This window comes from Hyposmocoma kahamanoa, unplaced genomic scaffold, assembly GCF_003589595.1.
Source record: "Hyposmocoma kahamanoa isolate Upper Pololo Valley unplaced genomic scaffold, ASM358959v1 63, whole genome shotgun sequence".
Taxonomy (NCBI): domain Eukaryota; kingdom Metazoa; phylum Arthropoda; class Insecta; order Lepidoptera; family Cosmopterigidae; genus Hyposmocoma; species Hyposmocoma kahamanoa.
The window spans coordinates 7,575,940-7,602,680 of record NW_020653851.1 but is presented as its reverse complement, the minus strand read 5'-3'; the positions used below and the strand labels follow the sequence as shown (position 1 = coordinate 7,602,680).

General features: G+C 36.3%; 2 protein-coding genes across 2 annotated transcripts; both read right to left on the bottom strand.

Annotated features, from left to right (window-relative positions):
• Window positions 1-1,710: 1,710 nt before the first annotated feature.
• On the bottom strand, window positions 1,711-3,750 carry LOC113229941 (survival of motor neuron-related-splicing factor 30). The gene is made up of 4 exons (XM_026463632.1): window positions 3,709-3,750; window positions 3,341-3,600; window positions 2,869-3,015; window positions 1,711-2,615 (listed from the first exon to the last, which is right to left on the bottom strand). Exons 1-4 carry the CDS (start codon window positions 3,748-3,750, stop codon window positions 2,345-2,347), a joined length of 720 nt encoding a protein of 239 aa, XP_026319417.1. The 3' UTR covers window positions 1,711-2,344.
• A 5,269-nt stretch (window positions 3,751-9,019) lies between these two features.
• LOC113229935 (solute carrier family 12 member 8) lies at window positions 9,020-24,788 on the bottom strand. Its single transcript, XM_026463626.1, has 11 exons — window positions 24,600-24,788; window positions 23,892-24,072; window positions 21,981-22,126; window positions 21,421-21,655; window positions 21,067-21,271; window positions 20,753-20,987; window positions 20,233-20,426; window positions 18,660-18,759; window positions 17,931-18,074; window positions 16,317-16,495; window positions 9,020-15,835 (listed from the first exon to the last, which is right to left on the bottom strand). The coding sequence occupies exons 1-11, from the start codon at window positions 24,786-24,788 to the stop codon at window positions 15,673-15,675; spliced, it is 1,971 nt and encodes a 656-aa protein (XP_026319411.1). The 3' UTR covers window positions 9,020-15,672.
• Between the last annotated feature and the right edge of the window lie 1,953 nt (window positions 24,789-26,741).

Here is a 26,741-nt window from a genome sequence, read left to right as displayed (position 1 = left end):
GGCCTACTCATTGTAATTTTTATTCTTATCAATTTAATTCCACAGTTTAATGCTTATTTTCTGTACATGCAACCGCCCGGGGCGCTCCCAATTTTACCGCCCCTCATTTTTGACGCTCTGAGCAAATGCCCGGCTGGCCTATATAAACGTATTAACCGAGTGTTTGCCATGAGTACCTAGGCACTTTTATAAGGAACAGAACGTAGTCAGCTGTAGATGGCATTTTTATTATAATCTAGACCACAGGTTCCCAGACCTTTTTTCTCATAGATCACTTTCAAAATTTAGCTGGTTCCGGTGAACCCCCTGCAGCTACATTTCTACCATATTCAAAGTTCAAGGCGCGACTAGCGCGAGAGCGACATAAAGCGCGAGATACTGCGCTGTTGTTATGTCGTTCTCGCGCAAGTCGCGCTTATTCGTGAAGCCCTACTGGACGAATTTTTTCACAAGGAGTTCTACTGCTACTAAGTGTAAGGAAAAAATATTTTCATAATAATTTTAAATTGGAGTAATTACAGATTAGGTTATGTAAGGTGAAGGGAACAACAACGGTATAAGTACGTAGGTATGGTATTATGTATAGTCTTCGTGGTTCTACGTCGTTGTAGCGTCTATTTAGCGTGATGCAGGCGCGGAGTCCTCCGGCCTAACCAATTTCTTCCAATCGTTGCAGAAGACTACGGCACTTTCAAGGTGTTCCGCTCTGTAGTTGGACACACGCGGCCGTTTCCTTCATCTCCATAAATGCCATCCATAAATAAGTGTTGTAAGGGTGTTAAGCGTTTCGATGACGTCATCAAATCCAGTCCAAGTGCGATATACAGTTTTAATTGTTTTATTTAGTACGTTTCAAAGCGCCAATAATGTCACACATTCTTTCCAAATAGGACAAGAACAGAGATAATGAAACACAAAAAACTATCAAATAGATTCCGTGCAGCTATTTTAATAAAGACGCGAACCCCTAATACCTTGTAACAACTGCGTGGATTTTCTTTATACCTAATTCAATGGGAGTAGTCACAATTCTAAGCAAAATCGTCATAACATCGCGATTTATGATCAACGTAACGTAAAATCGACCAATGCTAGTGTAGTATTTTTTGAGTGAACTCCAAAGTGCTCACAGTTGGGTATAGCCATGGTACCTATATAGCAGTATGTTGCAACAAAAACCTTAACCGTTAACACCCGTTAGAGCTAAAATATGGCGTTCACCTTGTTTGTTTTGGTAATTTCCGGGATAGCCTGGCGTGGGGATCGTTTCTATAGCCAACCTAAAGATTGTCTTGGAACCTTTATGTATTTAGTCCTTATTTCATGGCCTTCAACAGAGGAGGGACATTATGTCCATCGTAAACCCTCTTCTGGCTCTTTGCCACTTCGTGTCCTTCTCATTTCCCGTATTCCATAAGTAAGCTATTTGATATTCTCAAGCTGTTTCTTTTATTTGTTTTTTTTTTAAGTCCATTGATCCACTGTCATCACTCATCAGTGATCTGCGACTTAGACAAGCCCTGAGTTTATATGTATAATCGCTGCTCAGGGCTAGTACTGACATGCTATTGGAGTATAATCAACAGAGGTGATTCTTTATAAAGTGACTACGAAATGTTTAAAATATTAGAATATCAGGAATTGTATTTTTTTGGGATATAAAACAAAGAACATAATATATGTAATTATGAAATTATTCTTTTTATTACAGTCCTTACAAATATAAAGAAACTTCCAGTTATGCAAATTCTCACTAATTTTCTAATTCTTCAAACATTGTACATACCAACACACACAACACTTTTGTGAACACCTTTATTTGAAAAGCATTTGTACATAATTATGGTGAACATAACTAAAAATCATCAATCATAAATATCATAATGCTATTATTCCAAGTAACGCTGCTGACTATAGTGGAGGAATGCAGGTAAAACAATAGAAATGTATCAGTAGCAGCAGTCAACAGTGTTGTAGACGATTGCATAAGAAATTTAGTGTCAACAGCAACCTACCATTGCATTCGGAGTTGTACAGTCCACAGCATCTTTTAGACTACTACTTTAAATAGTTATACTCTGATTCAATTTTATATATAACAATAATGTTGTCGGCAATCTACCGCTGCTGTTCGTGACCTGCTATCTGCGATTATCGTCTTGGGATTATCTATTAAAAACTTTTATATTTTGAATTTTGGAAAAATATTTACTTATTTTGTTTAGTAATTATTTGCTGCTTTAAAGATTACAATATGACGCCTATGACTGAACAATAAATCAATAATTAAAATAAAGAATAATCATACCTTATACTAAATATTATGCTACAATTTATTACGCTATTATCCGCCTTTCTTCCATTTTTCACCTGGAGTATATTCAGTCATAGGTTTTCCAGAGATGCCACATGTGCCAATGCCTACTCTACCAGTTAAATTGTCTGGGGAAGCAAATATACTTTTGTTCCGCACTCCAGGTTTCTTTGCAGCCTTTGTGTGGAAATTTAGCCACTTGTTTTTCTCACTTTCCCGTTCTTCCTCAATCTGTTTAAATCTCTGTTGCTTCTTTTGTTTTTTCTTTTTAAGATACTCTCTATTGTAACCTTTGCCATGCCTGAAAGAAGGTACAAATGTTTTATAAAACAGATAGACAGATTCATATGCGTTCTGAGATATAGACATAATATGTCAATATTATGGTGTGGGGCATATGAATTCATACAGATTTCGAGTTTTAAGGTTAGGCATACACTTAAACAAGACCAGATCAAAGGACAAGTCTTAAAACTTTTTAAGAGTACAATTATGCTACAACACTCACTTTTTCCTATCACACAATTTAAATGAACAGAAAAGAAAGTACTTACTTTCCCTCGTCCCCACTGTGCGGTCTTTTCACACCTATACCTAATAACTTCACATCATTAACTGAGACTGCCTCCGAAGTTGTATAACCATCAAACCTTACTTTGAGAATGTCTGCAGACACTTCTTCTATTAGAGCCTCGTAAAACCTGAAAATGTATAGTTGGCACTTGTATTTAATTACCAAAAATATTATACTGTCATGAATGCAATATTTAATTTCAAATAACAATAATAAATACAGGAAACAAACCGAAGAGGAAAAATAAACTATTGTTTTTAATGTATAATAAAGGTGAATTTTAAGTAAATTGATAGAACAAAAAATATTATCTCCTATTGTACACAAAGTAGAGTTGGTTATAAGACACAACCTATCATTCGGTTAAACTCATGTTCATAGTCCAAGGCAAAGATTCGTGTGACTAATACTAAATAATATTACAAATACAAGGGTGCTGTTGAGATACTTACATGCCATCAGCTCTCCATTTGGCCAAGCACTTCTCACCTACCCTCCATTTGGACATAGGTCCCTCGTGGTCTCCCCTCTCGGCTGCCAGCAGCGACGCTGTAACATCATCATCATTACTAGTACCATGAATATCAGGCACTTTAGAGTCTCCATCTTGAGTTTTTATTAGATCTTGTGTCAACTCAATTACTTCTTCCAAATCCGTCTTTAATTTAAGCAGCTCTTCATTTTGAGAGTCGGTGAGTAACGCTGCTTCCACCTGCAACCAAGTAAAATATTAAACATGGTTTAATACATTACAACGATTACAAACGTAATTTTTTTTTGTAATAATATACTTGTACATTCTGTTGCAAAGTTACGCTACCTGCTGCAACTGCAGTTTGTAATTTCTTAAATCTTCAGCCATTACTGAAGATATTTTTCTATTTAGTCAAAGATTACAACACCTTTCTTCAACAATCACAAATCCAACCATCAAATGCGATTTCACTTTTTTTAGTCAGTCAAATGCACAGACTATGTCAAATGTCAGTGTTGAAATGTTTGAAGTAAAATATAGCTTTTTATCCACTATACTAATATCTAAGTGGAAAAAAAAGAAACTAATATACTATATAATACCACTGGATACTAGTTTATAAATAATAGTACTGGATTATGTCAAAATCAATCTACAGTTAAGAGTACATCAAGCTTGATAATTTTACTTTGGACTGTTCTTATCGTTAGCGGCATAGAGTTGGATTTGCCTTAAATGTCAAGCTTGACGTGCTCTTGACCCTGTACGAAACGGACGGGACGGATGAAAAGAAATTATGTACAAGATCGATCGATTTAAAGTAAATCAATTTAATGGTAAAATTTTCATTTGAAGCGCAGCTTTTTAGTTAATGTTGGGTTATGGAAAAATGTCCACTGAAAAAATAATGTTTTTTAGAAAAAAAATATTTATTCGGATATTTTTCCTTTAATTTTCCACATTTCACGTTGACACCTGTCAAAAGTTGAAGTAACTGAACGAAAACGATGGAGCCAACACGGGTCGTATTCTAGAACTCTATTCAATGCTCAAGTCAGGACTTGAGTATGATTCAAAGCACTAGAAATCATACTCAAGTCCTTGCCATTAGGGTCGTATTTCCAGTGCTTGAAATCATACTCAAGTCAGCTCAAATCCTGACTTGAGCATTGAATACAGTTCTGGAATACGACCCTTACAGGATGGACAAAAAAATAAAAGAAAAGATCTGCCCTAACTACAGAATCAACGTGCATATAACCAAAATTTGAAAGTTACAAATGGCGGATTCCTTTAGTGTTGTACCATAATCTATCGATAAGTCATTATCGACATGCAAATGTATGGCTTGAATGTTGAAACTGTTTTTTTTTGTTTCTTTAGTTTACTGTAGCCAAAGTATGCCTAAACAAACACAAGTCTAATAATTTAATCTCGAGTGGTATATTATTATAAATGTCAACACACATTTTTAAACTTAAAAAAAAAAAATATTTTCAAGATTAAAAACTGGTAACTTTTTTACTAAAAGTCACCAAACTGCTGTGCAGTTCGATGGCGACGTGCGCATTCTTACTTAATTATACCTACTTTACTGGTATATAACAGTACATAGTATTAATTGTACTTACTAAATAAAATATAAAAATTACTTTAATAGGTACGCCTTTTAGGAGCCTGTTGTGTAGCTGCTGGTAGGCAAATAAACACCGGTTGTTCAGGAGTCGAAGGCTATTGCTGTGGCTTGCTAGCTTGGTGTGGCTTGCTGTAGCTCGACATTTATTCAACGAATGTTACTACTTATATACTTTTGTATATCTTAGGAATAGTACAAGTCTAAGTGAGTAAGTAGTACATAGAGATGTTACGGCGCGGCTCCGCGCAAAGGCATAAATAGGACCCGCCGCGCGCTCGCCGTTCAGTGCACGCCGATGCGTTGAGCGCGGCGGATGCGTGGATGACTTGCAGCTACAGCCTTTAACGTACATTTTAGTACATATTTACATATCGTCTTTTAACTAACTGTCAAGTACAAGTCTTTTCAGGTTTCTGCGGATTCTAGTATTCACGTTACTGGCTTTCTTAAATAAATCAATCTATCAAGCGATTTTAACTGGTAACTTATTTAGTAATAGTCACCAAACTGTTGTACAGTTTGTTGGCGACATGCGCACTCTTACTTTTTAACGCACTCATTCAACATTGCCCTACCTATACCTACTTTACTGGTATATAACATTACATAGTATTAATTGTACTTACTAAATAAAATATAAAAATTACTTTAAGAGGTACATTCAAAGTTCTGTTAAAATTTGACTCTTCAAAATGAAGCGAACAAATGAAGATGGTCTTTGATCCAACGTTTATATTCGGCAGTCCTATGATTTCCAACCATTCTGTCTTCCGTTTTTCATTTGCAGGAAAACTTGAAATAATAATAATAAAACAATAAAAACCTCGTAGTGAATTGTTTTAATAACAGAATATCGATAATATGTATGCTTACAAGATCAACACTATCTCAAAATAATCTTTAACAACAATCATCAAAATATACAAACGAATAGGCAATCTAAAGTTACAAAAGCAAAATTTGCCAAGATTTATAAATAAACTACTTAAATAAGTCTAATTACATGAAATATTTGGGCTATTGTGTGATTTATAGACAAAAAAAATAACACATACCTGTGCAATGTAACATTCGATTGATTTGTTTTTTTTCTAAAGCCACATCCCTTAATGCTGCAGCGTTGCATTTATATTAATACCTAATTATTCTCACTGTCAATATTTTTGTCCAATTTAATTATAATACATGCGAATAATTCAATAGTACATTTGGAAAAACATTTGTTTTGACATTTGATGTCTTCCCTTTGACAACGGTATCATGTACCTCATGTACTGCGAAATAGACACAGTTAGCATTTAAGATGACGTTACGTATTTTCGATTCCTGTGTTTGACACAGACCAATGTAATGCTATCTCTTTTGGCTTAAGACGGTACGTAATAGTTAAACAAAGACAATAACATGTTTATGTTTTTGACGTCGAAATGCATCATATACATATAACGTCTGATTTATATATGTCAACGTAACATGTCCTTTAATTTGGTGTGGTTTTTGGAGGTTTTTCGCACTTGTAGAATATTTTTTATCTCTATTATTATTATTTCTCTTTAAGTGGCTTTTAGCCATTGGGTCAAGGAAAACTTCCATTTTGGAAAATCATATTTTTGAGGAAAATAAATATTTTCCGGATTTTCCTTTAACTTTCCATATTTGACGTTGATACCTGTCAAAAGTTGATGTTACTGAACGAACACGATGGAGCAAGCAACAAGTGGTGGTGGTGTGGTTGTTGGAGTTTTTTTTTGCTGTTGTGAAATCATTTTAAATCTCGTTTTTGTTTTTGTGGTTTTTAGCTATCTGTACAAGTTTATTTTATAATTCATGATAAATAACATTTCAAAATATAGAACATAATAATAAGCCTTCCAAATTATATTTTTTCAACTATCCGTGAATTTTTCCGGAAAAATTTCCACTATTTGAGATTTTTCGGAAAATTACCCAATAATACTTTTAGCTAAACTAGTTTATTTTATAATTCACACTAAATAAAACTTCAAAAGATATTTCTAAATTTAGAACATAACCTTTTCATTATTAACCTTCGAAATTGTCTTTGTCCAATTTATCAAAATTTTTCAATACTTCGGCAAGTTTTCCGGAAAAATTCCACTATTTGAAATTTTTCGGAAAATTATTCTTAGTACCCACCCACTAAAATTGCAAGCAATTTATGAACGGAACGGCAGTTCCTCAACCGATATGCAGAAAAGATACAATTTATTCTACAGATCGATTGTGTGAGCTTTAAAATTCGTGCAGGAAAAAAACAAAAAAGACTCGCTTTGGCGCATCGAGAATCAACATTCCACCTGAAATAATAAATGAATATAACACATTCATTTATTTTATTTTATTTCTATTAAGATAGAAATTTGCATATAGATTTTGTTAAGGTAAATGGGAAGATAGAATTACTACTAGTGATTCTTGCGTTCCTTGTAGGTATGTATGAAACGAGCCCTATACCCCGCCTATGGTGGGGTCGGGCTCGGCCTGCGGCGCGTGGTCGTTTTCAGATTACGGGGTGTGCTTATGCTCTTCGGTGGCACAGTGATTATTAGTACTATGGGCGCTTGATGAGGAGGTTCCAGTTTCGATACCTTATTTGAGCCAAATTATGAAAAAAATATTTTTAAGTTGGTCCTGGTCAGGGTATTCTGGGCATTGATTTCAGAATTATCGTTACTCTGGTACTCATAGTATAGGAAATTCCCTAGTTTGAGACCAGAAATTTGAAGTGATTATCTGGCATTTTTTCCTTAAATACTTCTTTTGGCATAGCTTCCAATAAAAAAGAAGCTAACAGAGAGACAGTCGAGATACAACAACGCTATAAGTTATATAAGTAAATATGATATTATTTCCACTACATCTGGAAGTATGCCTTACATTTTGAACAATTGTGAAATCTAGTCCCCATATACTACCTACTTAAGGAGGCGTGTAGACGCTTCGGGCTTCGACCTCCGCTAGAACTCAGCCTATGGCTTCAGCACTTATGACTTTAAAAAAATTAACATAGCTCTTTAATGGCGGCCATGTTGATAAATGGCAAAAAGTAAATTTTGGCTGCAAATTATTATTAAACACCCATAGAGAACCCCTCATGGCGATTTTAAGTAGAATTAGAGCAAAATTTTATCAACCGCTAAAAAGTTTGTAGAAGGCTTCGAAATTTGTATGGCGGCCATCTTGTTTATTTGATTTTCGAGCATTTTTTACTTTCTGTAGAAATTGATCAAGGTGTTGTATCTCATAAAAGTGCACAAAATCCCCCTATGTATTATAGTTTTTGCAGGCCGTTGATCACTCGTTTACATTTCCCACATTCAGGTCTTCTCATATTTGATTCTTTGCCTTGGAGCCTATCCGCGTACAACGGTATAAATATCTTTTTTCCACCATATCGGGAAGTATGCGTTCTACTTTTCTAAGTGAGTCAGAATTTGTAGCTTTATATATATAACATGGCCAAACCATTTCATTAGAGTTCTTGGCTTTTCATTCAATTTTCCGAAATGTCGGCTAACCGCGACCGGTGGTGGCCAGATTTTTGTGCCACCTATACAGAGTGATAAAAAGTTAGTAAGGTAGCTAGTTAGGTAATAACCACTGTCTCTTCTTCTACCCCTTTCCCGTTTTACCTATATATATCTCACCAATGACAATTACTAACATAATAACTACTATAACTTATACGGCTTCGCATGAAATTCTCCCACAGCGGGGCAGCATAAGCCTCCTAAGGCGTGATTCCGCCATTAGTTTTTTTCCCGCCATTTTCTTATGATGGGATATGTGCGCATTTGACAACTTATCTGATGGAAAGTGACGATGATAATGCACACAAAAATGCTTAATATTCACAAAATGCTTATTATTCATTCTCACCTTGAAAGTTATAATAATATCGTACGCAAAGCGAAGGATGTTGATTATAATATAGATTGTAAGAGATAGCTCTAAAAATGTTAGCGCGCCATTAAAAAAAAAGACTGCTTGAAATTATCTGAGGGAAATCTATAATACGGCAATATCCGATTAAAACACAATATATGGATATACCAGAAAATCAATTTTATTTACGTATAAAAATATTAATAAAAGTCTTTTAAAATTGTTACACGTATATACTTATTCAAATCATTATGGTCCTTTATGCTGTAAATAATGTACAAATGTAAGTCAATGACAAATGCTTAAAATTATTTAGATTATTCAGAAAATAGTTTATTTTACAAGTAAATTTAGATGCTATAATAGCCTAGTTTGGGAGGATTACGATATAGTATACCGCAATCGCCCAGTTGCATGACGCGAAGGTTTTCGCGCGGCCGCCGCGCGGCGGTTTCCACCCTTTCACGTACGTTAATGGCGAATCTGACTTCTATTTACTAGGCAACAACATTTAAATTCCTCTGAATAATACAACCGCGCGGTCGCCGCGTAAGCCAAAGACAATCCAGTCTCGCCCGCGCGCCCGTGACGCTCATTTAAGATATAACGTAAAAGCGAAATGAATAGACCGTACTTTGCCATAACAGTTAGGTGCACGCGGTCGCTGCGCGGCGGCAATGCGGTCTTCGTGCGGCGGCGTGAGCGCGATGAAATTCGTGTTGAATACATGCGCCCTAACAATACTCATAAGCCAAGAAAATATTAAAAGCCTCAAAAGGTTTTTTGTTGCATACTCATTAGTAATATAATTCATGCAGATGAGAGTACAACACTGTTGAGTTTCATCTGCTAAGTCAAATAAGTTAAATTAAGTCTTACATTAAATATACAACTTAAGCAAGTTATCTCAAGTTTTAAATAAATATATTATGTAAGTAATATACAATGATTATTCTCCGTCTGGTTATTAAATTCACTTGTTATGTTACATTATTCAAACTTTAATGTATGTTTAAGTGACTTAAGTGACAAAGTATTTGACTTTGCACGGTTAAAATGTGTTAACATTAATTATTACCAGAGATCGAAAAAAGTAGAGCGTTATATATTAGTATATTATATATTTTACATATATGTTAGTCTTTAAGATATGTATTTTATGGGTCATTGTTGCCGGAATAAAAAATAAAATATTGATCTAAACTTCAAGAAAGTGATTGATACAAATAGAGTGAATAATACCTCCCCCTGAAATCCCGGAATTATTGGATTATAAGCTATTCCCCTGCTTAAAAGGTTGGTTTACGATATCGGTACTACAAAAGGCGAAGCGAAAATCTGACGAGAGGTATGGGTTAATAGCCTTCGGCTCGCCCTTTCATCCGATGGCGCAGTCAAGGCCATCAGCGGCCAATTGCAAAGTGTCCTTCACACAAAATAAATGAAAAAAAAATGCCAAGTAGCATTGTTGCTCATTCATTTGTCATGTCAACATCGTAGCAAGACTGTATTTGCCATTTTTGTGAGATAGCCACTATTTTGGTTTACTATCCGTAGGTGCTAGTATTTTTTCTAAAATAGGTTGGTTATTTTTGAAGTTATTTGTTAAATGTTTATAAAGTACTTTTTTCATGATACCAAGTGACGAAACGAACAAGTCGTGCCTACCTGGCATTAAGCGACATGCTTGTTCATAGCAGTTGCAGTGCGAATCACAGTTTTAAATTCCAAAGATCTGAGGGACACTGCCACTGCGCCTGTCACCCTGAGACATACATTGATAAGTCTCTGTGCCTGTAATTTGATGTACAAATTGATTAAGTGGTTCAGCTCAATTGTTTTCTTTTTTTTCAAACTTAACTAATTAATTTTTAATAGGCTAAAAGTATTGTATTTTGTTATATACCTATTACTTATGTGTGTGTAGCTTTAATATTGTAGTGTAAAAAAAACGATTTATTTTTTGCTTTCATGTTTTATTATTCCGGGATTTCTTATTGAGGAGTTATTATAAACTCTATGAGTATCACCTGAAGTTTAAGCAAATATACTCTGCCTATTTCGATGTAAGACAATTACATATTTTGTAAAACAAACAATAATCTCGTATGAAAATATTCAGAGTAATAATACAAATGCGTTTTGGAATCAGTGTTATTGTTTTCTTTATATTATAAACGTTTTATTTATTTCATTGATGTAATGTTTAAAAAACGTATTATTTCTATTACTGCCGAAATTTGTCTTCAAACTAATTGTAGTGTCAGATTAGTGGGTATGCATGCATTGTCATTGTTGCCAGTCAGTCGACAATAAACGTTGATTACAGGTAGACGCGATCTTTTATTTCGTATAATATATTACAGTGGTTTACGAGGATTGGGATTTGTAATTTTGCGAGCGGAAAGTGAATTGTGTTCTCGGGACTGTGGATAGTGTGATTCACAAGGATTTTAAGCAGCGTCCGAACAATGTCAGTGGGGAAAATCGACGAGTTTGATGTCGGAAGCGGTAAGTGGTCATCTTATGTGGACCGGTTGGAAATGTATTTTGTGGCCCACAGCATTAAGGACGAATTAAAATTACCGACACTCATCGCTTTAATGGGGGACGCGGCATATGAGCTGTTGGAGAACCTTGCGAGCCCTACGAAGCCCTCGTCAATGACTTACAGTGAAGTGGTGGCACTATTACGTAACCATCTGCAACCTATCCCGTCGGCTCTCGCGGACCGGTACCTATTTCGACAACGTAGACAACTTAGCGGTGAGAATATTGCGAACTACGTCACGGAGTTAAAACGATTGACGCGTAATTGTAAGTTCGGTGCAAATCTTAACGAAAATTTGCGCGACCAATTTATTTGCGGGCTAAAAAGTGACGTCATACGTCAGAGGCTATTCGCCGAAGACGACTCGATATCGTGCCATAATGCAGCCATTGCTGGCGGCGGCGGCGGGATCAGCCGCAGCAGGAGCGGTTGCTACGGTTGCGGCGCAACCGATCACGACTATGCCGTGTGTCGGTTCCGCGACTACGAGTGCAGTCGGTGCAGAAGTGTGGGGCACCTGCGCCGGGTCTGCCCGGAATATGGGCACGCTCCGCGATCCGCGGCACTGCACCACGGGGACGCGGAGGAGATCGACGAGGAAGAGTTCCAGGAAGAAGACTTTCATCAATTATGTTTGAATCATTACAGAGCGGTGAGTCTCCCTGTAAAAATAGACAGTCGAACGATCCAAATGGAAGTGGATACGGGAACGGCCGTATCGTGTATAAGTAAAGACACTTACTATAAAAATTTTAGTTATCACAGGATCGAACAGAACGAAATAATGTTAAACTTTTATGACGGATCAAAAATTAAACCGTTAGGCATCATAAAACCTAATTTTAGTGTCGGAGGAAAAAGTAAACAGTTAGAATTATTTATCATAGACGGAGGAACCACGTCGTTACTTGGCAGGCAGTGGTTGTCGGAATTAAAAATTAGAATCCCAGAATTTAGCAGTTGTCATAATGTAAGTAGTGATTACAAACAAATGAACTGATTATTAGGTATAAGGAGTTATTCAGCGGCGGTTTGGGGCGGTTCACGGGAGGCAAGGCTCATCTGCGGGTGCGGGAGGGTGCAGCGGGCGTCTTTGACCGCGCGCGGCCGGTGCCGTACGCGCTTCGCGAGCGCCTCGACGCTGCGCTGGACGACATGCTGGCCGCCGGCGTCATCGAGCCCGTCGATTGCTCCGACTGGGCCTCGCCGCTCGTACTGGTAAATAAGCCTGATGGTTCTTTGAGGATCTGTGCGGACTACAAAGCTACACTGAACCCTGTACTGCTGATAGACCGATATCCGTTGTCTACAATAGACGACCTAATGGTGAACCTTGAAGGGGCGCGGTATTATTCAAAAATCGACTTATCACAAGCATATAATCAAATTGAATTAGACGAGACGAAAAAGTTTACGGTAATAAATACGCACCGCGGTTTATTTCGCTATAATCAGTTGGTATATGGGTTATCCTCGAGCCCTGGCATATTTCAAAGAATAATGTGCAATCTACTGAAAGGCATTCCGAACGTAGAAATATTTCTGGATGACGTCATAATTTGCGGTAAGAGCGAGGAGGAACACTTAGCGGCAGTTTTCAGTAAATTGCACAGTAACGGGTTAAAACTAAAGGCTAGTAAGTGCGTATTTTTAGTGGATGAAGTTCGATATCTAGGTTACGTTATAGGAAAGGATGGTATAAAAACAGACTCGTCAAAAATCGAGGCGATCGTGAATATGCCTAGACCAATGGATGTAAAACAGTGTAAGCCGTTTCTAGGTATAGTCAATTTTTATGGAAAGTTCGTAAGGAATATGAACGTTAAATTGGTCCCGTTATACGAGTTATTGCAAAAAGGTAGGGAATGGTCATGGTCCACGGAGTGTGAATTGGCGTTCATTGAAATCAAGGAGCTGCTTTCGAATGCGGAAACACTAGCATACTATGATCCTAGGAAGCCTCTGATTGTCACGTGTGACGCGAGCCCGTATGGCGTCGGCGGAGTACTCAGTCAGCTGGGCGCGGACGGACGCAGCGAGCGGTCAGTCGCCTACACCTCGCGCACGCTCACTGACGCAGAGAAAAATTACTCGCAAATACATCGTGAGGCGCTAGCGATTATATTCAGTGTAAATAAATTTCACCAGTATTTGTATGGCCGCCGGTTTACGCTTAGGACCGACCATAAGCCGTTGGTGTCAAAATTCGGACCCAATACTGGCATTCCAACAATGATAATAATATGGCGGTAATATTATCAACATATTCTTATGATATCGAGTACGTGCGTACTGATTGGAACGGGGCGGACGGGTTCTCGCGGTTGCCGATTACCACCAGTGAATCGAGTCAAAAGAGTGCGCCGGAGCAAACATATTTAAATTTCGTACAGGACGCTTTATTGTTGGACTACCATGAAATTAAACGGGAGACCTCACGAGACCCATCGCTATCAAGACTCTTAAGTTATATCCGAGACGGCTGGCCCGAACAGAACCAGATCGTGAATTTACAACCGTTTGTTAATCGGAAAAGCGAATTATACGAAGAATGAGGATGTATAATGTGGGGCCACAGACTCGTAGTCCCGGAGAAATGTAGGGTAAAAGTTTTGAGTATGATACACGAACCACATATGGGAATCGTAAAGTCAAAGGACTTGGCGCGCAGCTACTAGTGGAGAGCGCGTGCCGAGCGTGCGCGGTGTGCGCGGCACAGGCGGATGCGCCTCCGCACCAGGCGCCGTGCACGTGGCCCTGGCCACGCCGCCCATGGACCAGACTACATTTGGATTTCCTGGGTCCCATCGCGGGCTGCACCTACTTGGTAGTAGTGGATGCGCTGTCCAAATGGATGGAAGTGTTTAACGTTAGCAGTACAACGGCGAACAGACTTATAGATTGTCTGAGTGAATTATTTAGTAGATGGGGAATTCCACGGCAAATCGTAGTGATAACAGACCACAATTTACGTCAAAAGAATTCGAAAGTTATATTAAAAATAATGGAATCGAACATATATTCACTGCACCTTACCATCCAACGGTCTAGCCGAAAATGCGGTTAGGACTATAAAACGAGTTATTAAAAAAGCGTTACAGGAAAAATGTAAAGTTGATAGGGCTTTGTGGTCATTTCTTACATACTACAGAAATGTAGAACACGCTACGACCGGTGAGAATCCATCCATGTTACTGTTAGATAGGCGGTTACGCACCCGGTTAGATTTAATTAAGCCCGATAGGAAGGCGCAGGTTCTACGAGCCCAACAAAGGCAGAAAAACGCTGCAGGAGGCGTAAATAGAACGGTCAATGAAGGGGAAGAAGTATGGTATAGATTATTCTTGAAAGGGGAAAAATGGGCGCCCGGCAGTGTAGTTGACTCTTTGGGACCCAATAACGTTAAAGTAATAAGCAGTAGTGGGGAAACCGTACATCGTCATGTCGATCAGTTACGGAGACGGTCTAACAGCACTCGGTTATCTATTGTTTCAACATCATCTAGATTAGAAAAAAAAGAAAGCACAAGTCCTCAGCCTCAGTCTGCACCAGATAGATCGTTCAACAGCCCGGTATACGGGACAGACAAAATTGAGAGCGAACAGGAGGAGGGGTCGCCAGGCTCGGCGACTCGAACGCCTTCGAAGCACCATACATCTGAGAGAGTGGAACGGGAAAGTCCTGTTACGCCTGAGTGGCAGTTTGCATCGCCTACCACGTCGCCGACGCCACCACAACCGCCCCGAACTCGCATGATCCGACAGTGTAGAATTAATAAGGTTCCTAATTATAAATTTTAGATATTAAGGGTTTAGTAATATCGTAAGTGTTAAATTAGTGTGAAGGAGTGTAGTGTCAGATTAGTGGGTATGCATGCATTGTCATTGTTGCCAGTCAGTCGACAATAAACGTTGATTACAGGTAGACGGGATCTTTTATTTCGTATAATATATTACACTAATCTTCACATTTGAATTAGGTTGAAAATTTAATATCAATTTCAATCAATAACAATTAAGTTTTGTCAGCATTTAATTTTTGTTTTTCTTTATTTTTGTAATAGTAATTAGTTAGTTCTCATAGTAATTAGCATTTTAAATGATTCCCTCGAGTATTGAAATAATCTTGATTATTTTTGGTAATTTTTGAAGTAGTCACCCCTTTTAATGTCATCAATTACTACAACACCAGGACACCTTACTTACTATCAATATTTTTACGTATCGACACTGACGAGATGGCTCTGCAGCGCCGTGGACTGGTGGTACCGGCGACGCGAAGCGAAGTCCTCATTGTCGTCATTCAGTCTTTCTTGTTCGACTGTGATGTCCGCATGTACAGGCGTTACTACTAGCTGTTCGTATTCTAGTGGTCGCTTACTGAAATTGAATAGAAAGAGCTGACAAATAAATTTCACGTACCCATTATGAACTTGTTTAATAGAGTTGAGATGTCTTTTTTTAACCGACTTTAAAATGATAGGTTCTCAATTCGACTGTATTTTTTTGTTACGCGATTACTCCGACATTTGGAAACCGACTTCAATGATTCTTTTTTGTTGGAAAGGGGGCACTTCAATAGTGGTAGTGGTGGTTGGAAGAAAATATTCCATGGCAAATTAGGGGCTGAATTGATTCGATTTCACCACCTTTTAATTAACCGATTTCAATAAAACTTGGCAAATAGACGTAATTCCACAAATTTTTGAGGTCGGTTTTTTTTACAAAAAGCATAAAAGTTATGAATATTAAGTACAAAAAAAGGGGAAATTGGTATCATTCGTATTCAAATAAACTCGAAGTTGGGAATGGCACATGACCTTTACCATCACAATCACAATTCGTATGATTGAAGTCTTACCCTATAGCTTGTAAGAAAGACATCTTAAGCCAACGGAAAAATTTAAATTCAGAGGCGCGTCCAGGCTTGACGGCGGGATTGGCGGCGCCGATGTACAGCCACAACAGCCATAGAATGGACAGGCATCCTAAAGCGTACATCCAGTGCACTAGGAACATTAGGAGAAGCTTAATCGCAACCTGAAACGAATTTTAAATATGATTTAAGCTATACGATTTTCTGTGCAGGTTTTACTGGTTTCTCTTTCACAACGAGCTCTACTACTTCTTATTATTTACTTTAGCTAAATTAATTCCCTCAATTCCGATCGCTGCTCATCAGATATCGTTATTTTAACACTAACTTGATAGGTACCAACAAATGGACGTCGGGTCTAATACAAAAACCACGAAAAAAATGTCCGAAGTTAACCTATACAAACGTAATGACATGTAACGAAATATAAAAAAACTAAAACATTTAATTTAAATTGTAACGTCATTGTAGTACTGCCTAATTTAGCTTGCAACAATTTAAAGATTGGATGCTTAACAAAATGCACCATAATTAGCTTCGACTGAAAATTACTAGAACACAACAGTAATGGGGCAGCCTTTATTGTAAATATTAATTAAGTTTTATGTATATTACTATGTCACATTTTGTACAAATTCACTTCAAGATTTAATAAAGAGTTGGGCAGATACATACATACAAATATTACAAATGTGAAAATAAGCGTGTACTATAAGAAATGTACCGATATTCCAACTAAACGTAAACTCAAATATCCGCAATGCCGAAAACCTATTATAATATTTATAATAAAACAGTTACGTTTTCAAGTAATTTTGATGCTTCTCACAAAGCCAAAATTAGCTTTTGTTTTGTAACATTCCTAAAAAAATATATTTGACATTATGAAAATTAGAGCTAACGTTATTTCGGGCAAATGTATTTTGTGACTTCTGATAGGTAATCCCTAGTCGTAAAACGAGTACAACAATATTTTGTTAGTTATTGCTAACGTTTAATAAAAAGTCATTCTAAAAAATAAAATTAAAATCAAGACGACTCTATAGTTTCTTTGTTCCAAATATTTCAATCGCTTATGGTTCGAATAATTCAAAATGACCAAGAAGTTTATATAAGCTTCTTGAAATTGACGTAATGGGTCTCTTTCCATCTTTTGCGCATGCAATGTGTAGAAAAAGGACAGTTAGTTATTTGATTATTTTGTTCGCTTTTGTAATTTATATTTACGATTTATTTATATATAAAATAAATATTGTACAACTGTACAAAACAATACTTTTAAATGATAACTATGATAACACAATATATTTATTTAGTGAAAATATGATACAGAATCCAGTTTTTACACTTTACTGCAGTAATTTTTACAAGTTATTATTATATGGTACTGCATGATTGATAACCGCGCTGTCAGTCGAACAAACGAAGACTGTTGCGCGATTGCCGCTCTTTATGCGATTTTAACGCCCTATAGGTGCGGACACTTTTTAGCCCGACGAACAAGATGTCCATTTGTTAGTAGGTCAATGTTACAGAGAGAAAATATCGCATTATGGCCACGTTTTCTTAGTAACACATATACGTAATGGTAATTCTTACCCCAGCCAAAGACAGCCATCGATTGCATAAATGTGAGTACCAGTTCTTGTTCTTGGAATGGACGACGACACTCGGCCGGCGCACGTCGCCGTTCGACATTCGGCCGTTCATTATTGCCGGGTCCGTTGGAGAGGGAGTTAGGTCCTAAACATGAGCAAAGATCTTTAGGACAGTCACTAAAGTCGAAGACAAATTACAGCGTCATGGGGTCGGACACATAGCTTTAAAGTGATTCCATATGTACCCAAAAAAAACAATTGTGCAAAACTGCCGTAAGCCTCAATAGTATCAGAACCCCTGTCGCCAAAACTCACACAATCATTATAATGTTAAACACTATGAAATCTTGACAATGATTGGTCGTAGTTTCTAATTCAAAAAGATGTAACAAATTCTAGACTGTTAATATTCAAACTTTACCCAGTTGGCATATCGTTGAAAGTTCAAAACCTATTATTGCAAGTTACGATGTTTTAATTTTATACTGAAATTTCATTCAATGTTCTGCATTTTAGCGGCAATAGTTGAAAGATTATGAGACGACGAATGATTAAAGCCCATTAACGTTCTTAAAAAAAGGCGACTATATTGCAGCGATATAAGGTTTACTTTCGTTTCTTATATCTATTATGATATATAGAAATAGAATTTATTAAAATTTAATAAAATAAGACTTAACGATGATCTCATGGATAATATTACAGGTAAGATTATTATTTTTATACTTACGCCAACAGTCTTATGTCTAATCCTTTCAGGGAATAAAAGATCCAAATCGCTTCCTGTAGCGCCATACACTTGACTTTGCCCCTGTGAGTGACCCTGGAATCTGTAAACAGAAGATATATGTTTTAGAATTTCCATTATCAACCAGTTTATACGTTCTACTGCTGGGCAAGGGTCTCTTCTTAGGCCAGGGTTTAGGCCACAGTTCGCCACGATGACCAAATGCGGGTTGGGGACTTGACACGTTTTCCGAGGGCTGTGAACCTTCTTCAATGTGTAGGTTTTTTCACGATGTTTTCCTTCACCGAAAAGGTCATGGTAAATTTAAATTAAATTTCGAGAAACTTAGAGATGCGAGTTCGGATTCGAGTCCACGGCCTTTGCTTGTGAGGCGGCATTTCAAATTAATAGGTTACCACGGCTTTTTTGTAAAAGACTATTTCAAAATCGTTTAAAGGCATCCAATTTTCTTTAAATTAACAGGAGTGTATTGTCTTGTACGCAAATATTGTCTCAGTTAAGACTTATAGGTTTCTAGTGAAATGTGTATGAAAGCGACATGACTACTAAGTGTACAAATTGATATCATGTATAAGTGTCTTTTCTTATCAACGGATTTTGCCACTAATTTAAAATTTAAAATTTGCGAGTCTTGCACGAGGGAATTGCAGGATACGTTTGCTGACAGTGCATTCTTCATAGACGGGGATGGGCACTGGGTAAAAATCCTACCAAACCGCCCGTGTTTTAACTCAAAGTTTATTAAAGATTTTAACCCATTTCTGCCTAAAATCGTGGACGGAAACGGCAAATACGAAATTTGGTATAATTCTATACTTATTACTATTCATTTAGTAGCAATAGAGATCCTTGTGAGAAAGTTCTTTCAGGGAAGTACTGCCATTTTATCTATTTCTGCCGCCAAGCAGTAATGTCAGTAATATTGTGTTCCGGTTTTGAAGGGTAGGAGTGCTGGTGAAATTACAGGCAGATGGAACTTGTCAACTTATGTCTCAGGGTGACGGGCGCAGTGGCAGTGACTCTCATATCTTTGCGATTTAAAGCTCTGAGTGATACTGCAATTGTTATAGACAGGCGTGTAGCTTACCAACAGGCACACGACTTGTTCGTCCCGTCAATGGACATTATATTAAAAAATTGACTAAAAAAATCCTTTTTTAAAATTGCAAACCTGTGGATTTCCACTACTGAGGATGCACATTACGGTTCGATTTTTATGAATATCGATTCGTGTGCGTACATATACGATCTACCGATTTTTTGTATCGATTTATTTCAATGCGACTTTCGAACGAATCGATTCTATATCGATTCTAGATCGAATAAATATTCTCTAATAATATCATTAATTATGACCAAAACTCGATTTATAATAAATATATAGTTGTAAATAGTTTTTGCCCTAGATTTCAGGCGTTAACGGGTTTACACTCGGATTTAACAAAGAGCCGCGTTAAAACCCGGATGCCCATCTCTGTTCATAGATAAAATTTCACAGATTAATAATCAGAAGAAATCCGCGTGCAGAAAAAGGCACCTTAAAAGAAATGCATACCTCATCTCGCGTTTGTGTTGCAAATCAAAACATTGGGCGAGAGCAAAGTAAGAGTAATCAATGCTAGCGTATGTGATGAGGAAGGGCATGGTGACAATTGGAGCGAGCGCATTTATATCGCCGATTATGATGAACGTAATCGTCACTATCGCAACTACCACCATCGAGTATATTGGCACTTTGTTCGGGCCACGCTGTGAAACAAAATGATTAAACGTAAAATAATGGAACCAGGTGTTTGGACTACATGATGTGATTATTAAGTCATGTAAAAAAAGAAAAAAACAATTCCGGATCATCTACTAAATAATATATTCAGTCAATGGCAATGTAATGACCAAAAGGAGCTTGATATTGCATGAAGTGATAACAAAACATTGAATAATAATTATATTTTAAACCACTATGAAGTTGGGTCGTCTGTACTATTACAAACAAGAAATTTAAAACAATTTCAACAATATATGTTTACTTCTTAAGTAATGTATAATAAATAATAAGTAGGCATTATAAGACTTACCCCCTGTCCAAGAATTGCTAAGCCAGGTATAACTTTCTCATTGGCAATACTCTGTAACACTCTCGGTGTCCCATACATAGCTCCAAGACACGCACTCATGGAACTGACATACAACCCTGCTAGAAGCAGGACTTTGACTTGGGACACTTCTGCCGTGATCGAAAGATTGTCTAGCAAGCCTTGCCTTGTCACTGTACCTGCCAGTGTTATTATGAATATGAGGTATAAAAACGTCCTGAAAAAAAGTAAAGCAGATTGTCAATCAAATACTGTACTTGTATTTTGAATGTAGTGCTGTTCAATCATTTTTTTACCCAGTACTAATAGCAGCCAAGGATCCGTTAGGAATATTCACTGAAGGATTTTTTAAATCGCCACTCATGTTAATGCCAGCTAAAATGCCAGTGATAGTGGGGAAGAACACGCCGAAACATTTGAACCATGAGTACCCTGGTAGATCATCAAGAGGCCATGTGTTGTTTCCTATTACTCCACTGCCCCAACCTCGAAAATCTTTAGCTGAAATATAGTTTTTTGTAAGTTAACAGTAACTCAAAAATGATAACGATGTATAACGTGGATTGGACCATGCGTGAAGACACGAAAATTTGTTGTTAAAATTTCAATTACATAGATCAAACCATGGTCTTTTTATGAAATAAACTTACTGGGATCTCCACCAGTTATGGACCCCACTAAGAAGTCTAGAGCCGCCAACAAGATTATCAAAAGCAGTATAAATTGTAACTTGATGACCCATTTCACTCCAGCGACGTTGATACTGGCTAGTAGGACCAGAGCCACAATGGCAAACCCACGGGCAGGCCACTGATCTGCCCCTGATACCACTAAGCTGGCTATGGACTCACCAAAACCATACACATTTAAGGCACATCCCACGGCCTGTAAAAAATTTAGATTGATTAATATATACCAATGCATCATGACAAGAATAATTGAGAGTTAGACAAAAATTAAAAATAATTTAATATGCTGGTTATGACGTCGATATAGCATGATATAACGCCCATTTAAACCTAGGTGGGTTAAAAGGGCATTGCTCATGCAATAAAGATTTTATGAAAACACAAATATTTATATGTATATAAACATTTCTTTATTTTGTTTGTTTAGGATTTTAGGTTACAATTAATTATATTACAAAGATTTAAATTGTCTTATTGATTAAAGGAGAAATAAATAGTAAAGTAAGAAGTTAATAACTTACTTGTCCAAAGCAATAAATCATGCCCAGTGTTCCACCCATTCTAGAGCCCAATGTATGTGCCAGTAAGAAGTAGACTCCGCCACTTTCTATTCTGCATCTGTCACAAATACCCACTGCCGAAAGGACTGAGATCAGGGCTACAAACACTGTAAATAAAATTACATTATCATCACATTTTTTTATTCATACATATTTATTCATACTGTATTATTTTTTATTCATACTTTTATTTATGACACTTAAAATATGTAAATATAGACTCATGACAACTGAACAGCTGTTGTAAGTATTAATTTGAATTTCAACAGCATCAATTAACACTATGCTGACTCGAATTCTGTCGATTTTGCGTTTTTAATACCAAATTATTCAGCTAATTGAAATTTAATTCAAAATTAAGAAAATAAAACAAAAAGTAATAATCATATATTTTATATATATACATATCTATGAAGAATAACTTGTAGTAAATAAATATTATTAAATGTAGAAAATTAAAAAGTTATCACAACTTTTAAAAGTTGCTATTTTTATGTTTGCATAGTGTTCATTGCTGGTGTCAATTTTACCTTATTGGCTAAATGCAAACTAAAACATACAAAAATGCAACAATTAATGCTGTTTTGGAAATGAAACTAGTGTTTAGGATCTAAATAGTGTGTATTTGTTTTTTCAAAGAAGTCAATTTTCGAGCCCTTTACATGGTGACTTCTGACTGAATTGAATTGAAAACACAAAGTATGTCATACTTTAGATCTGCAAAAAATAGTTTCATTTCCAATCATGAAACCTAAGAACTTAATACCAATGCTTTACCCAATCCAATGATTAGACAAAGCATGAAACAGTTCTATGTAACTTACTTTCATGCTTGCTATATGCCATATGCAGGGTGAAAATTTGAAAGCAAACAGTTCAGCTACAGGTACGACATACAGGTAGACACTCTGTATGGTCTTAAATATACATTCAGTATAGTCTAAATTATTTCCATGAGAGTTTATGCATTGTACATAAATATGTCTGTAAAAGTGATTTAAACAATTTGGACTAATAAAAAATGGTTATCTATAATTTTAAACAATCTAATACAGTCGTAAAACACATAAACAACTCTTTTAAAAGTAGGAAACAATGCAGATTATACAAATTGCTATTACTAGAATTTGTTTTCCTTTCCTATTTGCAGTAAGAGTGACTAATATGTAACTTGTTTATAATTTCAATGTTCATTTTTTATTGAATTTAATGACAAATAGGGAAAAGTTTAGTTACAGCTATAGTAAATAATAATTGTTGTTATTGCTTTATACAAAATGTTAATTCTGAACTTCCAGTGAGTTATTTATTAATTTGACTGATATAAAAATGTTGTTCGACTTATCATCTTCTATTATGTTAGTAACTAAAAACATAGACGAACTACACTTGCAGGTGATAGCTAAGAAACATATATCCTACTAAACTTAAAACATTTTTAACAATACTACTTTAATATTAAGGAAGCTGAGCTAATACAGATGGACAAATTAATAAACAACAACAGCTAAAACGGTGGTGACCCTAAAGTGAGAACCTAAACCATAAGTTCCCACTTTAGACTCACCGCCCACTTAGGCTAGACAAAAAAATTTCAACGCCTACCACCACAAAAACTAATTAGAAACACATATTTTTTATATCAACTTAACACAAAATGATCACAAAGAAAAATAATTATATATTTGTAGTGTAGTTTATACAGATCATTCAGGTTTATTTTGAAATGCAGTAGCACCCCCTGGACAGAATCAACGCCCCAATTGCATTCGAGGTCCCAACCGCCCCCTAGGACTCTTCACCACCCACAGTAGTGACCATTTTGGGAAAATATAAGCTAAACTGACAGAGAAGTAAAAGTAAACAAATTACCTGTAAAAATAACTATAAATACAGCATTAACCAATCCAGCTTGACCTACAAGCCAGCCGGAACGTAAGAACACAATAACTCCGAATATATTGATCAGACATGATGTGAATACTCCATCCCATGTACTAAATAACACTGGTTGAGATATGAAAAAGTTTGATTTCCACCAAGGTACATCTCCCTGTAATGATAGACATATCAAAATAATAAATTAATTTAAAGCATGTCCCACAAATTTAAAATTTATAATTGTGTGTAGTCTGGTAATTGCCTGCAGCCTATGTCCATGTATCAAGGTGGAACCTAAAAGGCAGCATGTAGTGCTGAGGCTCCAAATTATTAGCAATAGATTCCACTACATTTCCAAAACTGCACCTCTATTAACCTTTTCTTTCATGTACATGTGCTTATGAATAAATGTCTTATTATTATATTATATCAAGTCTATAGAATATAGTGATGTCATAGATAAAGAAATCAATTGATAAAAATGGACTAAATTTCATTGTTCAACATTTTTAATTTCTTCGCTTTTCTATAGACACGAAACTAATGGATCAAAAAAGGAAATAATATGTTGTGAATAAGCCCAAGTTACAATAATACAACAAGTTACATGCAAAATAAAACTTTTACTGTTAGTTGACATACAATGACCTAAGATAGAGTCGATATAATGTAGGCGTAAAAATGCGGGGTTAACTCTACCTGTATATCTGCGAAGATTTCGTTGGCGCCAGAGGCTTGATGACCACCACTGCCATATTGTGACTCATTTCCTAAGTCCACAAATCCACCAGATTGTCTTCTCATACGAGCCCTATCATAGCCAGGCTCATCACTTCGAAAACTATCTATATCCAAATCAGTTCTTCTAGATCGATTGCTCTGATCCATTTTATGTTTATTCTAAAGATTACATATGGTTAAAATGGAATTATTGTTTACAATACCGCTACAGAATCGCTAGATTCTCAAGCAATTTGCTTTTGCAAATTTTGCAGCAGTGTTTTTATATAGTGAAGTATCAAAATTTACAACATAGTCATAAAGACACCACCACTGTTTGTCGTAATATGGGTAATAATATATTAAAATGAAAGAAGTAGTGTAGATCAAAATTATAAAAATAATGCGAAATTGCTACATGAACAAACAACGTCAAATGTCGAATTGACACACAGGTCTCGAAAGTCAAAATGTTTTTTTTATTGGTTTTTACGGTTCTGGATACTTTGAATTTTAAGCCAAAATCGTCAACTCGTCAAAATGATCACAAATTCACAAATTATAAAACGAAAATATTACACTTACAAAGTTATAACATAACATCATTTACTTACAAATAAATGGACGTCGGGTCCGCGCTAAAAAGTGTCCGAACTTACAGGGCGTTAAAATCGTATACAGAGCGTCAATCACGCTTTAGTCTTCGTTTGTTCGACTGACAGCGCGCTTGTCAATGATGCCGTATTGTGTGGTAAAGCCTTGTAAAAATTACTCAACTAAAGTGAAAAAACAGGATGGTATATTATATTTTCAGTAAGTACTAAATTGTGTTATCATAGTTATCATTTAAAAGTGTTATTTTATGCACTAGTATACATATATAGTATTTAATTTATATTTAAATTAATCGTAAATATAAATTAGAAAAGCAATCAAATAGCTAACTGTCTCTTTCCGACACATTGCTTGCGTAAAAGACTGAACGAGACCCACCACGTCAATTTCAATTATTTGAAACACAAGCGTTTGAAAATTTAGAACAAAAGTTTCATAGAGTCGCTTTGATGCTAATGTTATTATTAAAATATTTTTTAATACATGTTAGTAATACTTTCAAATATTATTGTACTCTTCTACAGCTCGGGGTTACGAATCAGAAGACCGAAAATACATTTGCCCGAAATAACGTTTGCATGAACGTCCATAATCCCGAAAGTATTTTTTTAGGTTTTTCGGGAGAAATATGTGTATGGCCTACATTTATTTATCTCGTGAGTTTGGGTGTAATTTGTGGTTGTCTGTATGTGTGTCTATGGCACCTGCGACACAAGGTTCCCTTAATGCGAGGCAATGTTGAGTGTGTGCGTTATTATAATTATTATTATTAATTAGTACCTAAGTGTTTATTTTGGAAAGCGTTTCTCTTGCGCAATCAATATCGCGCATTTTAATTTTGTAATTATCTCAGAACGGCAAATACCCTACTATCGTCATAGCCGTACTTTTTCAAGCACAAGAACATTTGCAAGAACGTTTCAGCAGTACGACTATGCCTGTTGACTGAATCAACCGTTGTCAGTGATAAACCGTAATAATTATATTGAATCAATGTAAGCACTACGGCATATAGAAAAGTGGTGACGTTTTCACGAATTTCAGTACTACACGAACGGGTTAAGAAAATGGTAAGAAAAGAAAGGAAACCAGAGCTGATGCAAGCTTGATAAAAGGCCATCATATTAAAGCTTTGGTATGTGATTACATCAATGAGTGAACTGTGCATAGAAATGAGAGAATACAGGAATTTATCCAGGAAACAGCTTGAACTGAAGAAAGTGACAAGTATTAACAGAGAACATCTTACACCGCCAAAATGCATTAAAAATCAAAAGTTGGATGAATGACAAAATATACCAACTTAAGAAACAAAGAAGGTAATTGAAGCAGACTGACAGTGCAAATTAAATGGGATTTTTATAAAAGTTTAAGCAATTTGTAGCTTTCACATGCAAACAATGCATAATAATACAAATAGTACACCCTGGATAGCCTAACGGTTTGCACTGTGGGCACTGGATGAGAAGTTCCCGGGTTCGATACCGGTAGGATCAATTGAACAAA

Bases quoted from the DNA above. Each gene is read 5' to 3' on its own strand.
- LOC113229941 (XM_026463632.1), bottom strand. From the start codon at position 3,750: ATGGCTGAAGATTTAAGAAATTACAAACTGCAGTTGCAGCAG. The intron at 3,016-3,340 runs GTAAGTATCTCA...ATACATTTTCAG, and splicing joins AAATGGAGAGCTGATGGCAT to GTTTTACGAGGCTCTAATAG. The intron at 2,616-2,868 runs GTAAGTACTTTC...ACCTTCTTTCAG, and splicing joins CACAGTGGGGACGAGGGAAA to GCATGGCAAAGGTTACAATA.
- LOC113229935 (XM_026463626.1), bottom strand. From the start codon at position 24,788: ATGGATCAGAGCAATCGATCTAGAAGAACTGATTTGGATATAGATAGT. The intron at 21,656-21,980 runs GTAAGTTATTAA...AATTTTTTACAG, and splicing joins TGATTTATTGCTTTGGACAA to GCCGTGGGATGTGCCTTAAA. The intron at 21,272-21,420 runs GTAAGTTTATTT...ACTATATTTCAG, and splicing joins CATAACTGGTGGAGATCCCA to CTAAAGATTTTCGAGGTTGG.